A 22,855-nucleotide genomic window follows, 5' to 3' on the forward strand; every position below is an offset into this window, starting at 1 on the left:
ATAACAATATCGCACAAGCACCTGTGCTGACACCGCTCGAACAGAGCCGATGCTGGGTGTGATTTTAGTTTAAAAGGGGGACTATTTTATTTAAAAAGGGTTGTCCAAATAGTGAGAAGCTCCTTTAAATCATGATAAATGCTGTAAATAAATATGAATCAAAGGGTTTTCTTTCCAGGGAAATACTGTGCATCCGCTGAGCTGGAGACAGAGTCTGGTTCCTGTGATCCTGGGTTTTATTGTTCAGCGAGATCCTCCCTTCCCAATCCCAGAGATGGGATTATGGGTGATATCTGCCCACCGGGACACTTCTGCATTGAAGGAAGTTCATCACCTTCACCGTGTCCCCCAGGTGAGAATTAACTGTACATGATGACCAGCAAAGTATTCACAGTCACAGAAAATAAAATAGTGCAAATGAAAAGAATATTTCCACCAGCAAATGATTACTGGCCCTGTGCTGCGCATATTGTCCATGAGTTCATATACATGACTCCTATAATAATGCAGAATTTCATAAGAGGTTTGGGAATGAAATATAACTAGCCTGGTGTGTTTAGTTGTGAGTGAATGTTGGCAAACCAGGGCTATATATTTTTTTTACTATATATTTATTTTACTCCCCAGCAACATGCCCGCTGTCTTGGGGTCATACTTGATTCAGATCTTTCTTTCACTCCTCACATCTGAGCACTCGCTCGCTCATGTCATCTACACCTCAAAAACATTTCTTGAATTCGACCTTTTCTTACTTTTGACTCTTACTGTTGCTCTTATTCATTTTCATCTGGACAGTTGCCTCTCTCTACTAATTGGTCTCTCTCTTACTAAACTCTCCCTTCTCCTATCCGTCCTGAATGCAGCAGCCAGGATCATATTCCTCGCCAACCGCTACACTGATGCCTCTACCCTGTACCAGTCATTGCACTGGTTACCCATCCACGCCAGAGTTCAATATAAACTTATCACTCTCACCCACAAAGCGCCCCATACTTCAGCACCGTCCTTCATCTCCTCCATCGTCTCAGCCTACCACACTTCCCGTGCGCTGCTCTCTGCCAATGACCTAAGGTTAGCATCCTCAATAACCAAAACTCCCACTCCTGTCTCCAAGACTTGAGGTGTCAGTACTTTAGAATGCACTAACCTAGATTAATCACCAATTAAGCATGCCCTATAAAGGCATTTCTTTAGATTGGCCATCCGCCTCATCACACTTGTCTAACTATCACTGTTTTTTCCATACAAAATTTATTTCCAAATCAGGACCCTCTATCATCTGTTCACACACCCACCCTGCACTTAATAGCCCTATGTGTCTGTTCTTGTACTCATATTGGTTGGTGACCAGTTCATTCAGCATTGTGTGAAAACACTATTTATTACATTGATGGTTGACCATACAATACAAACAATTGTTACCATACACCTGTTGTGTCTCCCTTATTTCATCCATAGATTGTAGCCTGCGAGCAGCAGGGGCCCTCATTCCTCTTGATATCTGATGTCTAATGTCTTTTATTGTCTGTCCAATTTCCCTCTAAAATGTAAAGTGCTGCGGAATATGTCGGCGCTATGGAAATAAAGATTATTATATAGAGTTTGGCTCATTTTGAAAACAATTGTACAAATAGAATTATTCTGTATAAAATGTTAAGTGATATTGTAAAAACATGACGATACTTATGGTATCTTGTAACAATGTTGTCTTTGATGCCTCCCATCATGGTGATGACGCTGGTACTGCTGTATACACAGGTACTTTTTTGCCTGGTTCCGGTGCCCGCTCTCCTCAGGACTGCTCGCTCTGCACTGCTGGATCCTACTGCTCTCGCTGGGGGGCTGAAGTCCCTCATGCTGAATGCACTGCTGGTTGGTACTGTCCCCCAGGGTCAATATATCCACAGAGTCCAGGTAATATATGACTTCATCCCTATGTTGTCTGTCCATGCACTGGATTTTGTATTCATTGTCGAGCGACTTAGGGGCTGTATCCCACCAATCATATCCGAGTAATATTCCCTCGCTTTATGAGTTGGCTTTTCCACATGATGAACTTGTGTATGCTGAGTTCTGTGTCAGCAGGTTCAAGTTACAACAGCTAGCAGACGTTTGCCTATTTCTCCTTGCAACAGGATACATGCAGGTGCATCATATTATGGAACTATGTTTTTTTTTTAGCAATTAAGTGATTTGTGACCCTTTTTGCACTACTCTTCCTTTGTCATTAACTTAAAGAATATGCTCTGAATGTAAGATTAAATTGTATTTCGAGATATGCGATGACTAAATCCTAATATCTGCTTGTCGTCTTCCTTTCAGAACATATTTGTCCTGTCGGTCATTACTGCCCTACTGGAATCTCCAAGCCCCGAGCCTGCCCCATGGGCCAGTATCAGGATAAGGTTGGCCAAAGACAGTGCAAGGTTTGCCCTGCTGGAAAGTAAGCATTTTCATTAGCGGGTCATCAGATTAATGTGAATGTCAGATTAATGCTAGATTCACCTGGGTGTGTGTCTGGTGTCGGCACCCTCTGTCCGTGACCCCTGTTACCATGCAGAGACCCCGCAATATTTAGGCTGTTGCTTACATAAAAAAGAAGCTTATGTACTATAGAGCATGAAATCTACTTTTCCCAGAGTTTACCTGTAAATTCTGCTTTCTTGTTAATAGAACTGGGGAACTTTGGACCATGCTATATGCCCTGACACTAGGTAACAAAGTGCCACCTCTACCAGTGGGCTAAACCCACACCTGGCAGCTCAGTTTTATCCTAGTGGTCATAGAAGGCTGACATGATCAGATTTGCTGTGTATATATATATATGGAGCGCCCCCACACCGCCGCAGGGCCGAGGGGTACCCGGAGCCGGGCCTCTAGGTCTCAGTCCTGGGGTTGTCACGGTGGCTAGACCCGGTCCGTGGCCCTGTCTGTCAGTGGGGGACGTCCGGTGCAATAAGCGATGTTGTAGCGGTGCAGTTGTGGGGTGCAGGTCGCGGTAAATAACGAGGACACCAGGTTGCAGTCTCTTTACCTCTTTACTGAAGCTCTCTGGGTCCTCAGTCCGGAATACGGCTCACCAGGCTGCGCAAGTCCGGCCGGTCCAATGGCACTTCCAGAGCTCTCCTTGCAGGTGGAAATCGGTGCCTTCCTTCTAGCGCTATGTGTTGCAGTCCTTCCCTGCTGTGCTTACGGAAAGTACCCCACAACTGTTGTGTCTGTTTCTCGTGTTCCCTCACAACAACTTAATTCGCAATGATCTTCCTCGTCCCTCCAGATACTATGGTAGGAACGCACCCGTATGACGGGGAGGCTCGGAGATCTTCCGGGACTCTATCTGCGCCCCTCTCCTGTTGGTACCCCCCTTTGCCTTCCTGGGTGATGCGTGAGACAGTCCGCCTCAAGCTAACTGCCCTGCCGTAGGTCTGAGGTATGGCTTGAAACTCTTTACCTCCTCGGCGTTCCGGCCACCGGTAGTGCGCCTCAGTAAGGTGCTGCCTCTTTCAGCACAACCCTCACTGGTATCTCCTTTCGCTTGATTTCGTTTCTCACTCAGCACAATCTATCTCGCTTCTTAGTCCTTCCTTGGGCACCGCCGCTATGCTGAGCAGGCACGGTCCCTTTACGTTCTTTCCATGCCAAGCCTCTGCCAGGATCCCACCCCTGGCAGAGACCCTACAGTCTCTCCCTTCACAACACCCTCTGCCACCAGGTGTTGCTCCGTTCAATCCCGTCAGCATTCTCTCTAACTTCCTGCCTGACCCCCAGTTTACCCACTATGGTGGGGAGTGGCCTAATGAATAGCACCCTTAGCTCCCCCCGGAGGCCCAGCTGTGAAATGTATTGGTGACTGTGATACCTGCTCAGAGAACTCCTTCCGTGCCATCGAACGCAGCATGGCCCCCCTTAGTGGCTGAACCATGCTACTGCAACGACCAGGACTCTGGGGCGCTGCACTCCCCCCTGGTTAAACACAGTACTCCGGGACTGGGAAGAAAAACAACAATACAGGTTAGCAAAAAGACATACAATTTTGTTGAGTGCAAATAACAATAAGTATACTTAAGTAGGCTTCCCTTTATGGGAGGTGAGGACACTTGTAACGTTACAAACATAATTAACCTTATAATTTACAGAGTATAAATAACTTCTGTTACCCAACCGGGTATTCTATTTAGTGCAATTTTTGAAATAATAACTTAACATTGCCTTTAAGAAACTCACACTCTTAGTCTATCAAAGGCCTTCCTATAATCACATTATAAGGCATTTCAACTTTACATTCTCCTTCTTGTGAACCTGCAGGACCGCCTGTCCCTACGGCACCAGACCTACTGCCTCTCCTTTCTTCTACAGGACCGCCCTGTTCAGCCAGGGCCTACTGCCTTTCGCTACTATACACAGTATAGACATAACATTCCTTTCGGTTGAAGAACTCTGAGCCAGCTCTACTCGGCCCCTTTAAGGACTCACTCTCTAACCCCTACGGGTTCACTCTCTGTCCTTAGCAATAAAGTAACTTTTCAATGGGGACGCAGGGTTTACCTTCTATCCTCACCCTCATTATTACTTCTCTTACTTTCAACTATGCAGACCTCTACTTCTACCCCTACGGGCTCTCTGCATCTTTCCTGTCTTCAAAACATTATTCAAATTTCACATTTTAACAAATTCAACACATATAACTCGGCATGTAAAACAGTTACATTTCTTTTCAAGGCATCATTATGGCATTACTGTTCTGCAACAGTATCTCTCTCAAGTTCAGTTTCTCACATCCCCTTTAAGAGGAGACCAAGTCTTTCTAAGGTAGCTCGTCTCCTCAGCCTACCGGCCCATGCAAAGGTTCCGGCATGGTATCTTCGCAAAGTGTCTTTAACTAGAACCGGTAGGAAAGGTATCTTCACAAAGTGTCTTTGGCTCAAACAAATAGGGCAAATATCTTCGCAAAGTGTCTTTGGCTAAAACCAGTAGGGAGCACCTTTAAGAAGGTGCAAACTATTTACAAGGGAAGTTCGAATCATGCACAGTCCATGATTTCTGCAGTTCTCTTTTTTAAAACTGTATAAACTTCAGGAAAACAACAGTGACCCCGGGTCAACAAAGGGGTCACCTTTAACCCTAGACGGGTTTAGCAGCAAACAGGAACAGTTAAAGGAATGAACAGTTAACTATTTACATTTTCCATGGTATCGAGGTTTATTCTCCTTCCGGTGGCTTTGGTTCCTGGACCCCGGTCACTACAGCGCCAGTGTCCTCGGTTCGAACATGCAGATGGACTCGACTGGCCAACTCCGGGGCTGCCACTAGGCGTACCGTCGCGATAGTGACAAGTTCAGGCGCTCCCCCACTCCAGTCGACAGCGGTGGCACCATCCTCCCCAGGTCGTCGGGGGATAGCACCATTAGCCCTGCCGAGATAAGTCGCTCCCTACTGCGATGGAGGTGGGCCATGGAAGCGGGCTCGTGAAGGGGAGCAGGGGCGTCGGCCATACCTGCGTCTAATGTGGTTCCATCGGTGTCGCTCCGGTCCGTTAACAAGGACGCTGGAATCGGCTGCAGCCCGGACCGGGGCCCCGCCAATGGGATGCTCGGATTCCGCTCCGCCTGCAGTGGTTCCTCCTCCTCTAACTCCAAGGTCGGGATTGGTGGACATAGCTCCGCTGTCGGATCCGCAGGCTTCCGGTCCATCTCCGGTGAAGAAGGGCAGGCCTGAACCACTTCTTCCTCGCTCAGGCACTCGCCGTTCATCATCGCTGCCTGATAGTCGGTGGCAGTGCATGCACCTGACTCCGCCATTTCTCTGAGGTCGGGCTTCCCCATCACCCGCTTCCCGCCGTTGCATCTCAGGGGGTTGTCTTCTGTTTTGGGGCAGGTCATCTCTTTGCAGCCAGAAGTGCAGGGGGCGGTAGCCATTTCTCGCGCCACACTGGGAGTCTCCGCCCATAACACACCCTCCTTCTCCTGGGGTGTAGCAATGGCGGCGCCTTTTGGCGGGAACTTCTGGCGGCCAATGGCGCAGCACAATCTTGCAATAAAGTACAGTAAATCACAGTCTCTAGGCACACATGACCTGATTCTTCAGGCTTAAGTAGATCCTGTTCGTGACGCCAAGTTGGAGCGCCCCCACACCGCCGCAGGGCCGAGGGGTACCCGGAGCCGGGCCTCTAGGTCTCAGTCCTGGGGTTGTCACGGTGGCTAGACCCGGTCCGTGGCCCTGTCTGTCAGTGGGGGACGTCCGGTGCAATAAGCGATGTTGTAGCGGTGCAGTTGTGGGGTGCAGGTCGCGGTAAATAACGAGGACACCAGGTTGCAGTCTCTTTACCTCTTTACTGAAGCTCTCTGGGTCCTCAGTCCGGAATACGGCTCACCAGGCTGCGCAAGTCCGGCCGGTCCAATGGCACTTCCAGAGCTCTCCTTGCAGGTGGAAATCGGTGCCTTCCTTCTAGCGCTATGTGTTGCAGTCCTTCCCTGCTGTGCTTACGGAAAGTACCCCACAACTGTTGTGTCTGTTTCTCGTGTTCCCTCACAACAACTTAATTCGCAATGATCTTCCTCGTCCCTCCAGATACTATGGTAGGAACGCACCCGTATGACGGGGAGGCTCGGAGATCTTCCGGGACTCTATCTGCGCCCCTCTCCTGTTGGTACCCCCCTTTGCCTTCCTGGGTGATGCGTGAGACAGTCCGCCTCAAGCTAACTGCCCTGCCGTAGGTCTGAGGTATGGCTTGAAACTCTTTACCTCCTCGGCGTTCCGGCCACCGGTAGTGCGCCTCAGTAAGGTGCTGCCTCTTTCAGCACAACCCTCACTGGTATCTCCTTTCGCTTGATTTCGTTTCTCACTCAGCACAATCTATCTCGCTTCTTAGTCCTTCCTTGGGCACCGCCGCTATGCTGAGCAGGCACGGTCCCTTTACGTTCTTTCCATGCCAAGCCTCTGCCAGGATCCCACCCCTGGCAGAGACCCTACAGTCTCTCCCTTCACAACACCCTCTGCCACCAGGTGTTGCTCCGTTCAATCCCGTCAGCGTTCTCTCTAACTTCCTGCCTGACCCCCAGTTTACCCACTATGGTGGGGAGTGGCCTAATGAATAGCACCCTTAGCTCCCCCCGGAGGCCCAGCTGTGAAATGTATTGGTGACTGTGATACCTGCTCAGAGAACTCCTTCCGTGCCATCGAACGCAGCATGGTCCCCCTTAGTGGCTGAACCATGCTACTGCAACGACCAGGACTCTGGGGCGCTGCATATATATATATATACACTCACTGGCCACTTTATTAGGTACACCTGTCCAACTTCTTGTTAACACTTAATTTCTAATCAGCCAATCACATGGCGGCAACTCAGTGCATTTAGGCATGTAGACATGGTCAAGACAATCTCCTGCAGTTCAAACCGAGCATCAGTATGGGGAAGAAAGGTGATTTGAGTGCCTTTGAACGTGGCATGGTTGTTGGTGCCAGAAGGGCTGGTCTGAGTATTTCAGAAACTGCTGATCTACTGGGATTTTCACGCACAACCATCTCTAGGGTTTACAGAGAATGGTCCGAAAAAGAAAAAAAATCCAGTGAGCGGCAGTTCTGTGGGCGGAAATGCCTTGTTGATGCCAGAGGTCAGAGGAGAATGGGCAGACTGGTTCGAGCTGATAGAAAGGCAACAGTGACTCAAATCGCCACCCGTTACAACCAAGGTAGGCCTAAGAGCATCTCTGAACGCACAGTGCGTCGAACTTTGAGGCAGATGGGCTACAGCAGCAGAAGACCACACCGGGTACCACTCCTTTCAGCTAAGAACAGGAAACTGAGGCTACAATTTGTACAAGCTCATCGAAATTGGACAGTAGAAGATTGGAAAAACGTTGCTTGGTCTGATGAGTCTCGATTTCTGCTGCGACATTCGGATGGTAGGGTCAGAATTTGGCGTAAACAACATGAAAGCATGGATCCATCCTGCCTTGTATGGAGCATCTTTGGGATGTGCAGCCGACAAATCTGCGGCAACTGTGTGATGCCATCATGTCAATATGGACCAAAATCTCTGAGGAATGCTTCCAGCACCTTGTTGAATCTATGCCACGAAGAATTGAGGCAGTTCTGAAGGCAAAAGGGGGTCCAACCCGTTACTAGCATGGTGTACCTAATAAAGTGGCCGGTGAGTGTATATATATATATATATATATATATATATTTTACATTTATTTATTGGGTAAAGTGAATGTCCCCACCTCCTTCTCATAATCCCACTGAGTACACACCATTCACTCCACAGTAGTGTTCCTCCCTGCAAGTGCCAATGTTGTGCCGTCGCCCATCCCATGCGGCTGCTTCCGAGGCAGAGTGCCTGTTTTTCCTATATGGTGTAAGGTGGCGACCCAGCAGGCATCAAAAGACATTGGACAGATAATCACGTTTCTCCCCTTCCTAATCCCCCACCTTCGTATTCCCATCCCTCGGGGTTCTTGCACCTGAGGGTCTCCCACCTGCTTCCAGGGTCTTCTCCAAGATCCTTGCTCAACTCAAGGCACTCCTTCTACCAGGGAAAGTGGCAGTTTACCTTCATCAAGACAACCTTTGACAAAGGCCAATTCAGTATATGACAGCATAAGTTTATATTGACAAGGGCAAAGTTCTGCCTTTTCAGGTCATCATTCACTCCATTGGGGCAGTCAGACATTGGGTTTTTATTCCCCAGGTCTACAAGAATGCCACCTGGGTCACCTTCACCAAGGTTCATGAGTTTCCTTCAGTGGTATCCACCAGTGCCATTGTGGGTGGCACTTTGCTGCAATCCACTGTGCGTTTCGTGGTCCATATAGCCCACTGTTCTGTTTTCCCACTCTATTTTCCCATTGCTATTGGGAGTTTTGTATTTATCATAAAATCTTTTTCTTGTTGAATACATTTTGTGACAGAGATCCCACCCTGTTCTTTTCTGCTTCCTTCCCAAGGATAGTTGTGTTGCCTCTGGCATGGCTTTCTTCCCCTGATTCTGGTTACGTTGATTCCTGGTTGCGATAGAGTTTTTTTTGCTTTCCTTCTTCTTTTGGCACTGAGCTGCCCAGTGTCTTGAGGAGATGTGTGTAGCCCAACAGGAAGAGTCAACAATTTTTCTTCTCCCTAGTGTCAAGCCTCCAACTGGCAAAGCATACAGTATATATATATATATCCATGGTGCTGGATACCCCATTCTATTCAACGAGAAAGGGATTTTCTGGTACATACAAAAGTCAAGTCAAGCATTGATCTTGAGATGAGCAGTTGCATGTTTGTGGGGGAAAAGGGGTGGTGGGGGTTTAATTGTAACCAGTCCACCAGCTGATATATCTGCAAAGAATAATATAATTTAGGGGTGTAAGTGCATCTGATCAATGCTGTTAAACATGGGCTTTTATAGGTGGGTTTCACTGTCTTTTTAGATTTTGTGGCCCATTAACACCAGAAGATCAAATGCAGGAAAGCATCCCAGAAACTTATTATGTTCCCAACGAGTGCCCAGCAGGTTATGTTTGTGTTGAGGGAACTGAATATGGACGGCAGCACCCCTGTCCAACCGGTACTTTCAGCAATCAGATGGGACTGGTGTCCATAGAGGAGTGCTCCCCCTGTCCTGGAGGCTGGTTCTGTGCACAGCCAGGTATCTGGTTCTACAAGTGTAATCTACACTATGCTGAAATTAAATTTAGAATAAAAAAACGACAATGAAGAATCAATGGGCTCATGCACATATCAATTTTTTTTGTACTGAGTCTGCGTTACATCTTGTATTATACTCCAGAGTTGCACTCACTATTCTTCTGATGGAGTCAGTGTACTTACATTACATTACTCATCCTATACTGATCCTGAGTTACATCCTGTATTATACTCCAGGGCTGCACTCACTATTCTGCTGGTGCGGTCACTGTGTACATACATTACTGATCCTGAGTTTCATCCTGTATTATACTCCAGAGCTGCACTCACTATTCTGCTTTTGCAGTCACTGTGTACATACATTACATTACTGATCCTGAGTTCTATCCTGTATTGTACTCCAGAGCTGCACTCACTATTCTGCTGGTGCAGTCACTGTGTACATACATTAGATTACTGATCCTGAGTTACATCCTGTATTATACTCCAGAGCTGCACTCACTATTCTGCTGGTGCAGTCACTGTGTACATTACATCACTGATCCTGAGTTACATCCTGTATTATACTCCAGAGCTGCACTCACTATTCTGCTGGTGCAGTCACTGTGTACATACATTACATTACTGATCCTGAGTTACATCCTGTATTATACTCCAAAGCTGCACTCACTATTCTGCTTTTGCAGTCACTGTGTACATACATTACATTACTGATCCTGAGTTATATCCTGTATTATACTCCAGAGCTGCACTCACTATTCTGCTGGTGCAGTCACTGTGTACATACATTACATTACTGATCCTGAGTTTCATCCTGTATTATACTCCAGAGCTGCACTCACTATTCTGCTTTTGCAGTCACTGTGTACATACATTACATTACTGATCCTGAGTTCTATCCTGTATTGTACTCCAGAGCTGCACTCACTATTCTGCTGGTGCAGTCACTGTGTACATACATTAGATTACTGATCCTGAGTTACATCCTGTATTATACTCCAGAGCTGCACTCACTATTCTGCTGGTGCAGTCACTGTGTACATTACATCACTGATCCTGAGTTACATCCTGTATTATACTCCAGAGCTGCACTCACTATTCTGCTGGTGCAGTCACTGTGTACATACATTACATTACTGATCCTGAGTTACATCCTGTATTATACTCCAGAGCTGCACTCACTATTCTGCTTTTGCAGTCACTGTGTACATACATTACATTACTGATCCTGAGTTATATCCTGTATTATACTCCAGAGCTGCACTCACTATTCTGCTGGTGCAGTCACTGTGTACATACATTACATTACTGATCCTGAGTTACATCCTGCAATGTACTCCAGAGCTGCACTCACTATTCTGCTGGTGCAGTCACTGTGTACATACATTACTGATCCTGAGTTACATCCTGTGTTATACTCCAGAGCTGCACTCACTATTATGCTGGTGCAGTCACTGTGTACATACATTACTGATCCCGAGTTACATCCTGTATTATACTCCAGAGCTGCACTCACTATTCTGCTGGTGCAGTCACTGTGTACATTACATTACTGATCCTGAGTTACATCCTGTATTATACTCCAGAGCTGCACTCACTATTCTGCTGCTGCAGTCACTGTGTACATACATTACATTACTGATCCTGAGTTACATCCTGCAATGTACTCCAGAGCTGCACTCACTATTCTGCTGGTGCAGTCACTGTGTACATACATTACTGATCCTGAGTTACATCCTGTATTATACTCCAGAGCTGCACTCACTATTATGCTGGTGCAGTCACTGTGTACATACATTACTGATCTTGAGTTACATCCTGTACTATACTCCAGAGCTGCACTCACTATTCTGTTGGTGCAGTCACTGTGTACATACATTACATTGCTGATCCTGAGTTACATCCTGTATTATACTCCAGAGCTGCACTCACTATTGTGCTGGTGCAGTCACTGTGTACATACATTACTGATCCTGAGTTACATCCTGTATTATACTCCAGAGCTGCACTCACTATTCTGCTGGTGCAGTCACTGTGTACATACATTACATTACTGATCCTGAGTTACATCCTGTATTATACTCCAGAGCTGCACTCACTATTCTGCTGCTGCAGTCACTGTGTACATACATTACATTATTGATCCCGAGTTACATCCTGTATTATACCCCAGAGCTGCACTCACTATTCTGCTGGTGCAGTCACTGTGTACATACATTACATTACTGATCCTGAGTTATATCCTGTATTATACTCCAGAGCTGCACTCACTATTCTGCTGGTGCAGTCACTGTGTACATACATTACATTACTGATCCTGAGTTACATCCTGTATTATACTCCAGAGCTGCACTCACTATTCTGCTGCTGCAGTCACTGTGTACATACATTACATTATTGATCCCGAGTTACATCCTGTATTATACCCCAGAGCTGCACTCACTATTCTGCTGATGCAGTCACTGTGTACATACATTACATTACTGATCCTGAGTTATATCCTGTATTATACTCCAGAGCTGCACTCACTATTCTGTTGCTGCAGTCACTGTGTACATACATTACATTATTGATCCCGAGTTACATCCTGTATTATACTCCAGAGCTGCACTCACTATTCTGCTGCTGCAGTCACTGTGTACATACATTACATTATTGATCCCGAGTTACATCCTGTATTATACCCCAGAGCTGCACTCACTATTCTGCTGGTGCAGTCACTGTGTACATACATTACATTATTGATCCCGAGTTACATCCTGTATTATACCCCAGAGCTGCACTCACTATTCTGCTGGTGCAGTCACTGTGTACATACATTACATTACTGATCCCGAGTTACATCCTGTATTATACCCCAGAGCTGCACTCACTATTCTGCTGGTGCAGTCACTGTGTACGTACATTACATTACTGATCCTGAGTTACATCCTGTATTATACTCCAGAGCTGCACTCACTATTCTGCTGCTGCAGTCACTGTGTACATACATTACATTACTGATCCTGAGTTATATCCTGTATTATACTCCAGAGCTGCACTCACTATTCTGTTGCTATGCATATTATATTTACTTTAAGTTAAATGTAGCTATTTTTTGAATTATTTTGCAATGAATTGCAAACTTATTTATTTATGTATTTTTTTGTATACCTATTTTGGGAAAATTAGCATTCCATCTTGATTTCATCACTTTTATTTATTTTTTCTTATTTTATTCTTTCATACAATATGTATTGTTTTATACATGTGTGTGATCATGTTTATAGGTTTTGTATCTTCATGACGGTTATGACTGCGCTTTCTTACTACATTTATTACATTAGCCCTTTGGCTTGCTGCCAGATTATATAGTTTATACACGTGACCTACTAGTAAAAGTGTCTCATTCTGTTTCATGTTTCTAGGTCTCTCATCCCCTTCAGAAAAGTGCCTGCCTGGATATTACTGCACACTGAATGCGCAGTTTCCCAATCCCACAGATGGGTCCAGTGGGAGTCTGTGTCCTGCTGGGTATTACTGTCCTCTGGGCAGCCGAGGTCCTGTGCCCTGTCTTCCAGGCACCTTTCAGCCACACTTGGGGATGTCTTCTCCTGAATCTTGTCTACTTTGTCCTGCTGGGAGGGTCTGCAGGGGAGAGGCTTTGTCCAGTTCCTCAGGTTGGTCCCTGTTTGTCCTCTCTTATGGATTGCACAGGTTTTAAGATTAAGGAAAATTGGTGGTTGTACTTTTCTAGGGAATTGCTCTGCAGGATATTACTGTGTGATGGGAGCCATATCTGAGTCCCCTGTCGATGGCATCACAGGGTCATTTTGCCCTCAAGGTCATTACTGTCCATCCGGATCACCTGCTCCTGTGCCCTGCATACATGGTACGTCTCGGGTATTGTAGATACTGTGATTACTTTCCGCTACGTGTATTCTGTCTTTATGTATTCAGGGTATTTTCAAGACCTGGAGGGAGAGTCCAGCTGTAAAATCTGCCCCCCAGGATTCTACTGTGACACGTCAGAGCGCGGCGGCGTTATCATGCCACAGCCGTGCCCCGCTGGTTATGTCTGCCCTAGAGGAAGTCAGTCTGGAGCAGAACAGAGGTGCCCACGTGGCACCTACAGCCAAAGCCGGCAACTAATGGCACAAGGTTTGTGTAATGTTACATTGTGATGTAGAAAAGTATTGATAAATGTAGACAGGTCATTATCAAAGAGCATCACCATGCCCCTGACATGACAAAACACTTTATTCTGCAGAACAGTGCAGGTCTTGTCCTTCCGGTTACTACTGTGCAGATGAGGGTCTCACAGAACCATCTGGGCGCTGTCTCCCTGGGTACTGGTGTATTGGGAGAGCTGAGACTGCAAACCCAGCTGATGGTGTCACAGGGGATCTGTGTCCAGCCGGAAAGTTCTGTAAGGATGGAGATATTTCAGGTATGTCTGTCTGCTCTACATATTCATCTATTAATCTTCTAACTTTCTTTCTCTTATATAACTAAATTTCTTTCTGTTTGTCGGTTATTTTCCTATATATCTCATATGTGTCAACTCAACTGGAAAGTTTTGCTGGTTCCTGCAAAAAGACAAGCGCTCCTGAAAGAATCAGCAAATCTCCCTGGTCCTGCTGATATCTTTCAGAAAACAGTGATTTTGGAAGATCTCTTTGCTGACTGTGTTGTGCAGTTAGTAAAGGAAGATGGTCATGCTGTCATGGCCAATAAAAGGTGGTGCACGCAATCTACCGACTCCCAGACACTGACTTCAAGAAGTTGGCAAGTGCACTGTATCTCTTCCCTATATATACAGTCATGGTCTAAAGTGTTGGCACCCTTGAAATTGTGTATAACAAAGCATATGTAATTGCAATAATTTCCTGGGAGAAATGCCTCATTTTCTGGAACAATTTCAAGGTTCCAACTAAACATTTTCAGTCATTACTGTATATATTTATCTTTTCTTTATAATGACCTGTAATTTAACTAGCACTATCTTTATGCCAGTAGTTTGGGCACCACCTTGAGAAATTGCTAAAGATGTCTGAATGTGTGCATACAATTTCATTTATCAGTCACTTCACTTTCTGCAGTTTTCTTAAAGTCTGAGCTAAATCAATGGTCAGGGCTGGTGTCAGCACCCGGGCAAGTGCCGGGGTCCTGAGCAGGCGGGGAAGGGGGGGCAGGCGCCATCGGGGACACCGACGCGCAATGGAAGCCCGGTGCCAGCACCCACAAGTGGGCCCCTTGGCGCCTTGTCAGGGCCCTAGTACCTGCAATACTTACCTCTCTCCATTCTTGTGCTGCGGCATCTTCTGCGTCTTCTGACTCTGACGCTTCAGGTTAGAGGGCGTGATGACGTCACGTCTGTACGCCCTCTGCCTGAACAGTCAGTGCAGAGAGTTGGAAGACGACGACGCTGAGGAGTCCGGAGCAGAGTAGTGGCCAGTGAGGAGAGGTGAGTACTTCTTTTTTTTTTTTCTAAATGTTTGAAGCATGATATGGGGCCCATCATATACTGGACACTCATATTGGTCCCATTATATATGGAGCATCATATAGGTCCCATTATATATGGAGCATCATTTGGGGCCCATCATATACTGGAGCATCATATGGGGCTCATTATATATAGATCTTCATATGGGGCCAATCATATACTGAAGCATTATAAGGAGCCCATTATATATGGAGCATCATATGGGGCCCATTATATATGGAGCATAGTATGGGGCCCATCATATACTGGAGCATCATATGGGGCCCATTACATATGGAGCATCATATGGTGTCCATTATATATGGAGCATCATATGGGGCCCATCATATACTGGAGCATCATATAGGGCCCACCATATATTGGAGCATTATATGTAGCTCATCGTATACTGGAGCATTATATGGGGCTCATTATATATAGTGTATGGGGCTCATTATACTGTATGGTGCATTATATGGGGTCCATTATTCTGTATGAAGCAATATATGAGGCTCCTAATATTGCATGGAGGACTATATTGTCCGGTTTCTGAGCTATTGATATCACTCATGTAATGTAAGAAGTAAGATAAATCTTTAGCATTGTACTACACCTATATTTCTCTGTCATATCTGTGCAACATGAATTGTGTTATGTGTTAAAGGCACCCACTGGGACTCTTGCGCCCGGGGCCCACGAAAACCTGGAGCCTGCCCTGCCAATGGTCCCATATGATTGGGGGTTTAGTAGTTGAGAAATGGTGTTTTCTCAGTCGCCCATGACAGCACTACCAGAGAGAGGGAATCCGCCCTTCAGGGACAGGAAACCTACAGGATAAAAAGGGCGGTACCTCTCTCCTGCCTCAGTTTTGTTTCCTGTCCCTGACAGGGGAACCCTCAGGATCGGTACCTGTATCCAGAGCCGACCAGTGGAGGTATGACGGCGGGGAGGCCCCTGTCACCGCTGGCTCGGTGTCCGACGCCGCCGCTTCTGGGTCCGATGGGGCTGCAGAGCGGGCGGAGGGGAGCGCGGCTGCCTCCCCGGATTGGGGTAGGGGCTTTAGGGACCCGGCGTGCCTCTGCAGAGAGGCCTGGTCCGGAGCGACGACCTGGTGTGTGAGAGCACCAAGATGGCCGCCGCACCGGATATAGACGCTGTCTACTTCCGGGTCCCGGGGAGCGCGCATGCGCACTGGGGAACAGCGCTACCCTGCAACGCAGCCTGGAGGAGGGGTGATCGGCGCACTATTTAAAACACCGCTGTGAGAGCGCCCTTTGCTGCATGCAGTCCCACTATGGCGGACAGCGATCAGCAGCTCCAGCCGGCGCAGCCCTTACAGCCACCACCGCAGCAACAGCAGCAGCGTCACCACCAGCGCAAGTCGGGCGGAAGGACCTCTGCAGGCACCCGAAGTACCCGCTCCAGGAGCCATTCCACGCCGCAGAGTAAAACCTCCAATATCTCCAGCCAGCTGACACCTTCTACTTCGGGTCTCATACAAGATCCCGTACCTCCTCCAGAACTGGTACCTGTAGCTGCGCAAGATGGGTGAGTGATCTTCGTGAAAGTTCACCAAGTAATAGGGTCCCCTTTTTCGTTTATTTTAGCAAGAAAAAAAACGGAGAAAACTAAACATAGAGACTGTCTTTTATGTGGAGAACCCCTGTTACAGAACTGGGATAAGAAATTATGCGGTTCCTGTATAGGACAAGTCCTTTGTGAAGAAACCCCTAGTTTTGCCTCTGAATTACGTTCAGTAATAAGATCAGAGGTAGAAACAGAGTTTAAATCCCTTAAAGGGGAGGGGGTTAAGGAGAGAATACCTGTCCCCCTTTCTCACTCCGATCCTTCTAGCTCTGATGAGGATGTGTCAGACAAGAAAGGTTCCTCCTCCTCCTCAGACTCTGAGAGTGGAGGCCGCCACTGCTTCCCCTTAGATGAAATAGATGCTCTCGTAAAAACTGTAAGATCTACAATGGGGGTCCTAGACCCACGTCCTGACAAAACGGTACAGGACATTATGTTTGGCGGCCTGGGCCAGAAAAAACGCAGAGTTTTTCCACTTAACGAAAACGTGCAGGCCCTGATTAAAAAGGAGTGGGAAAAGGCAGAAAGAAAACATTCATCTGTACCCTCCCTTAAAAGGAAATATCCTTTTGCGGAAGATGATTCTACAGCATGGGACAAAGCCCCTAAACTTGATGTGGCAGTAGCTAAAGCATAAAAGAAATTTGCACTGCCCTTTGAGGACATGGGTACGCTAAAAGACCCCCTTGATAAAAGAGCCGACACCTTCCTAAAAGGGGCCTGGGAGTCAGCAGGGGGATGTTTAAGACCTGCCATAGCGGCCGCATGTACTTCCAGATCTCTAATGATTTGGATAGACAATCTGGAGAAACAGTTAAGGGATGGAGTATCCCGACAAAAAATCATCGAATCAATTCCCATGATTAGGGGGGCGGCAGCCTTCTTGGCCGACTCTTTGGCGGACTCTATCAAACTGACTTCAAAATCGGCAGCCCTGTCCAATGCAGCTCGTAGAACGCTGTGGCTGAAAAACTGGCCAGGCGATCTACAGACAAAACAAAAACTTTATATAAAGGATATATTTGCGCTAAAAATATCAGTATAAAAATATAAATAAATGTGCATAACCCCCTTAGAACAAGGTGTTAATAAGGTGCTTTAGCATTGGCATACCTTGCTCTTTGTGCGCTGAATATAGACGTGGATCCCCTAATGATGCAGGGTCATCATATTTATCTGGTCTGGAGGCCCCATTTTATTGAACAATTTTATTCAAGATTTAAATAAAAATGAATATTTTTTAAAGTTTACGGCTACGACCAGTAATAAAGAAATTAACTTTTTAGATTTAAAAATTTTCATAAATAACAACACCATTCAGACGCAAATGTATCATAAACCTACGGATTCCAATAATTATATTGATTTGGATAGTTGCCATCTCCCAAGCTGGTTATTAAATGTCCCCAGAAGCCAATTTATAAGAGCTCATAGGAACTGCTCAAGGAAAAATGACTATGATTTGGAGTCCGATATGTTAATAGAAAGGTTTGTAGCAAAAGGTTATGATAAAAAAAACCCTATTGGAAACTAGAGAACAAGTGGGTAATTGTCCACGTGCAGAATTACTGATCCATAGGGACAAAACCAATAACATCCATGAAGAATGGGAAATTGGCGAGATCCCAATTATTACACAGTATAATTCGAATAGCAAATTCCTACACAAAATTGTGAGTAGGCATTGGAACATCCTAAGGGAGGATAAAGTGATTGGTGAACTCCTGTCTGCACGTCCCAGATTTATCTATAGGAAGGCGAACAACCTGGGGAATATGATAGCCCCCACGAGTGGCATGTTGACAAAAAGGTATCATGCTACATCGTCAAATTGTCTTAATGGCTTTTTTCCCTGTAAAAAATGCGGACCATGTAAAAAGCTGAATACAAAGAAACAAACATCCATCTCTAATAAATTAGTCACTATGGATATTCAGGATTTCATCACGTGTTCCACTAAGGGTATTATTTATGGAATAACCTGCCCTTGTGGCAAACTGTATATAGGCCGCACTATAAGAGCGATGCATGTGAGAATTGGGGAGCATTTGAGGAATATTACTAACAAGTTCACCGGACACCCCCTCTCCATGCATTTTATGACACACCACGGGAGTTCAATAAAGGACATTAAGGTCACGGGACTAAAAATTGTGAAACAAGATGGACGTGGTGGCAATTTCATCCATCAGATGTCAAGGGCTGAAACAAAATGCATTTTTCAGATGAACACTCTAGTACCACATGGCCTCAACAGTGAAGTGGAGCTTTTTGCTTTCAATCAATGAGTTAATAATGCATGACCTGACGCTCTATATAGGACGCGCACGTCGCACACCTTACCATCCCTGAAGAAGGAATCAGCGATTCCGAAACGCGTTGGTTTTTGGTCTGGTGTGTGCTCCGTAGCCAGTCACGTGACTCATCACGTGACAGTGACGTCACGCAAGGTCCTGCAGTCTTTCTGCACCTTGCCGGCTCTGCTGTTTTTAGTGGAGCTTCTTTGTGCCTGTGCACAGCACGTTTTGCTCAGTCTTCTGCGGGGAGGTACACCTGTCACCGGCCGGGACGGCGACCCCCCAATATATTGGTACTCGTTATTTAGTTCTTTCATCAGCCATCTCTGGCTATCCAAAGAGCGGCATTCAAGGACAGCACTCACAGGACCCTGCATCATTAGGGGATCCACGTCTATATTCAGCGCACGAAGAGCAAGGTATGCCAATGCTAAAGCACCTTATTAACACCTTGTTCTAAGGGGGTTATGCACATGAAGCGATGGCCCGGGGACCACCACGGTGCAGGAGACTACTGTACACAAGACGAGGTGCAATCAACAAAGGATGGATTTATTGGGAGACAGGGAATGGAGGGGACATGGAAGATGCAAAAGCGGATTTACAATAGCAAAAGATAATGCACATGAGTCAACTTGTCTATATAACCGCACAGTGCTTCAACAATCATAAACTCAGAATCTATCTCACCAGCAACTTTACACAATAAAACATATATATCTCAATGCTACTCTGCATATAGCCTCCCTGGCCTCTACTACGCAGGCCACACGGCTACCGTGCTCTAGCTACTGTAGCCTTCACTATGCCCTAACTGGTGCACCAGGCAGGAACAGACTCACGGTGATGTTGGGGACACAGGTCCAGTCCCAGGGGGCCCCCAGAAGTCCAAAACGGTGGTGCGCACGGATTCCTATCGGCTCTGCAAAGCGAGGTCTTCTTGCTCCTGGAAACTGTAAGTCCCCTTTCAAGTATCTTCGTGGCTTCACCAACCAGCGCAGAACAGCCACTCTTTGCTGTAAACGGGAAAGTCTATCTGACAAACACAGTTCGTCTCAAGCTGTGTAATCTTTCTTGCAGCCAAAGTCTCTTCCTTGCAAAACAGGACAGAACACAACACACAGTATTTCTATCTTCCCTCTGGAGACTTCTTCCTGCACGCTGCTACAGCTCCACCTCTTCACTCAGCCTTGAGCAGTCCATAGCAAAACAAGAGCAGGGGAGAACAGCAGAACATACCATCACATAGACAAAGGGGGGTGCAGCCTCTTAAAGTGACAGCGGGTTTCTTATTATGCATAACAGCACCACCCTCTTACATGCCTCCCTTCTTAATGATGGTCGTCCTCGGCCATCACAGCTTCATGGTAAAAGTATAATGAAGGAGACAACAAAGGTATACAAACAGACAGAGCACACTGTTCTACATATCGGACTGGTGGAACCCCTGCATTAGACCTCTGGGATCTCCGAAGCTCTTGGCTGTCAGGCAAGGCTTGACTATCTTCCAGAGGAACACTTGTTGCAGGGGACACTGTGAGCTCTTGTCTGGTTTCATCCTCACATGGCGGTACTGGTACATCCATGGGATTACCGTTTCCGGGCGGCTGAGGACCCCCTACTGTGTCAGGGACGGTCCACCACTCCTCATCGATTTGGCCATCAGGCATGACAGATTCAGGAGGTGGAGTGGCGCCTTCAGGCGACAATGGCGTAGAACAGACCTCAGACCGGCAAGGCCGCAGCATATTTCTGTGAAGTACTCTAGGGGCGGATGCCCCATTCTCAATCTGTACCTTGTAGACAGGGCCGTTAGCATACACTCTCTCGATAACCTTGTACGGCTGTACTTCCCATCTCTCACTAAGTTTTCCCTTGGGGCGCTTCTCTCTGACCAACACTCGGTCTCCAGGTTGGAGCGGTAACTCTTGAGTCGGTTTGCGGGCCGTATGTTCTTTTTCTTGCAGTTGCTGACCCGCCAACCGCCGTATCGTTTGCAAACGTTGTCGATGCTCTTTCACCCATGAGGTGACATTTCGCTCCATCAGCTCCTCTGGCTGTTCCAGATTCAGCTCAATGATCTCTCGTCCAGCTCTTCCAAACAACAGTAGATAGGGGGTGTAACCCGTGGTGGAGTGGACCCGATTGTTGTAGGTCCAGACCAATTCCGGCAGATAGTCTGGCCAACACACCTTCTTATCCTCTTCCAATGTTCTCAGCATCTGAAGCAAGGTTCTGTTAAAGCGTTCGCAAGCTCCATTGCCTTGAGGATGATAAGGGGTGGTCCGGGACCGCTCGATGCCATACATGCGATACAATTCTTCCATCACCTTGCCTTGGAAACACGCGCCTTGGTCGGAGTGGATGCGCTTTGGGCACCCATACACCCGGATGAAGTCTTGGCAGATGGCTCGCGCCGCCGATTCCGCAGTCTGGTCTCTAGTCGGGGTTACTACTGCGAACTTAGAAAAATGATCGGTCATCACCAAACAATATTGCAGCCCCCGGGCCGAGTGTCCCACGAGGAGATAGTCGATCATCAAGACTTCCAATGGCTCCTTAGTTTGTATGGTCTGGACGGGTGCCCTCTGTTCAGTACTCTTAATGAGGTCACATACTCGACACTGCCGGCAAACCTCTTCCACCACAAGCTCCAACCGAGGACAATAGACATGCCGCTGCAACCATTGGTAGGTCTTTGTGGAGCCAAAGTGCGCTCCGAATTCATGGGCTTCTTTAGCTATTTCTTGAGCCATTCTTCCTGGGATGACCACTTGCCACCTTACTTCCATATCTTTTGGCTGTTGCTTCTTACGATATAGTACTGACTCTCTCACTTCCAGTCTATCCCACTGGTGCAACACACTCCTCATTTCAGAGTCCAGATCATCTCTTTCTTGTTTGCCAGGCTTCCGCTTTTGCGTTACCCACCATTTCATCTGTCTCAGCCCTTCGTCTTCATCCTGAACGTGTCCCCATTCTTCATTGGTTCTTCCCAGGGACCGAGGTAAGGCGCAGGCCTCCCTTCTTGACTGGGCCACAACCATCGGGGGCTTGAACTTATTAAAGTCTGGGGTTTCCTCCTCTTCAAGTTGTTCATCAAGATCCCCCACTGGAGTCTCCACAGGCACTCTGGACAGCCCATCCGCATTTGCGTTTTCGGTAGCAGAGCGATAGCGGATAGTAAAGTCGAACTTGGCCAGGCGAGCCATCCACCGTTGTTCTAAGGCCCCCAGTTTAGCATTCTCAAGGTGGGCCAGGGGATTATTGTCTGTTCGAACTTGAATTTTTGTACCTGTCAGGAAGCCTGCAAACTTTTCTGTCATGGCCCACACCAGAGCCAGGAGCTCTAACCGGAAGGAGCTGTAATTGTGAGGGTTTCTTTCGCTGTCTCGCAGGGACCTGCTAGCATACCCGATGACTCTCTCATGTCCATCCTGTATCTGAGAAAGTACGGCACCGAGTCCATGTAGGCTACCATCGGTGTACAACAGGAACGGTTGATCGAAGTCTGCGTAGGCCAAAATCGGGGCCGAAGTAAGGGCACTCTTTATAGCCTGGAAGGCCTCGTGTTGTCCCTGTGCCCAGGGGATGCGCTGGGTCTTCGGCACTCCAGCGGTCCCCCTCAGCAACTCATTGAGAGGACCGGCCATCTTCGCGAAGTCTTTAACAAACCGACGGTAGTAACCCGCGAGTCCCAGGAAGGCCTGGAGTTCTCTCACTGTTTGAGGGACTGGCCACTTCTGGATAGCAGCCACTTTTTCTGGCGAGGGTAGAACTCCATCTTGTGACACAATGTGACCCAGGTACTCGATCTCCCTCTTGAAGAGGTGGCATTTCTTTGGCTTCAACTTCAGGTTATGAGCACGCA

At 47.0% G+C, this 22,855-nt stretch overlaps 1 protein-coding gene and 1 long non-coding RNA gene across 15 annotated transcripts in view; one reads left to right on the forward strand and one right to left on the reverse strand.

Moving 5' to 3' along the window:
* The window catches only part of LOC143764221 (uncharacterized), a 321,683-nt gene that overhangs the window by 177,891 nt on the left and 120,937 nt on the right, over positions 1-22,855 (forward strand). For all 10 annotated transcript variants that reach the window (XM_077249606.1, XM_077249602.1, XM_077249607.1 and 7 more), the window contains 8 exons: positions 179-352; positions 1,759-1,914; positions 2,323-2,443; positions 9,417-9,634; positions 13,041-13,292; positions 13,370-13,504; positions 13,573-13,773; positions 13,883-14,062. In XM_077249606.1, coding sequence (XP_077105721.1) covers positions 179-352; positions 1,759-1,914; positions 2,323-2,443; positions 9,417-9,634; positions 13,041-13,292; positions 13,370-13,504; positions 13,573-13,773; positions 13,883-14,062 — 1,437 coding nt within the window. The remainder of the gene's footprint in view (positions 1-178; positions 353-1,758; positions 1,915-2,322; positions 2,444-9,416; positions 9,635-13,040; positions 13,293-13,369; positions 13,505-13,572; positions 13,774-13,882; positions 14,063-22,855) is intronic.
* Positions 1-22,855, reverse strand: part of LOC143764224 (uncharacterized) — a 105,265-nt gene that overhangs the window by 16,273 nt on the left and 66,137 nt on the right. The window contains exon 5 of one of the 5 annotated variants that reach the window (XR_013213111.1): positions 13,905-14,039. The exons of the other annotated variants lie outside the window; for them this stretch is intronic. This is a non-coding gene — a long non-coding RNA (uncharacterized LOC143764224). Of the gene's footprint in view, positions 1-13,904; positions 14,040-22,855 lie in introns of those variants that run through there. 5 annotated transcript variants of the gene reach the window in all.

This window comes from Ranitomeya variabilis, chromosome 4 (genome assembly GCF_051348905.1).
Source record: "Ranitomeya variabilis isolate aRanVar5 chromosome 4, aRanVar5.hap1, whole genome shotgun sequence".
Lineage (NCBI taxonomy): Eukaryota > Metazoa > Chordata > Amphibia > Anura > Dendrobatidae > Ranitomeya > Ranitomeya variabilis.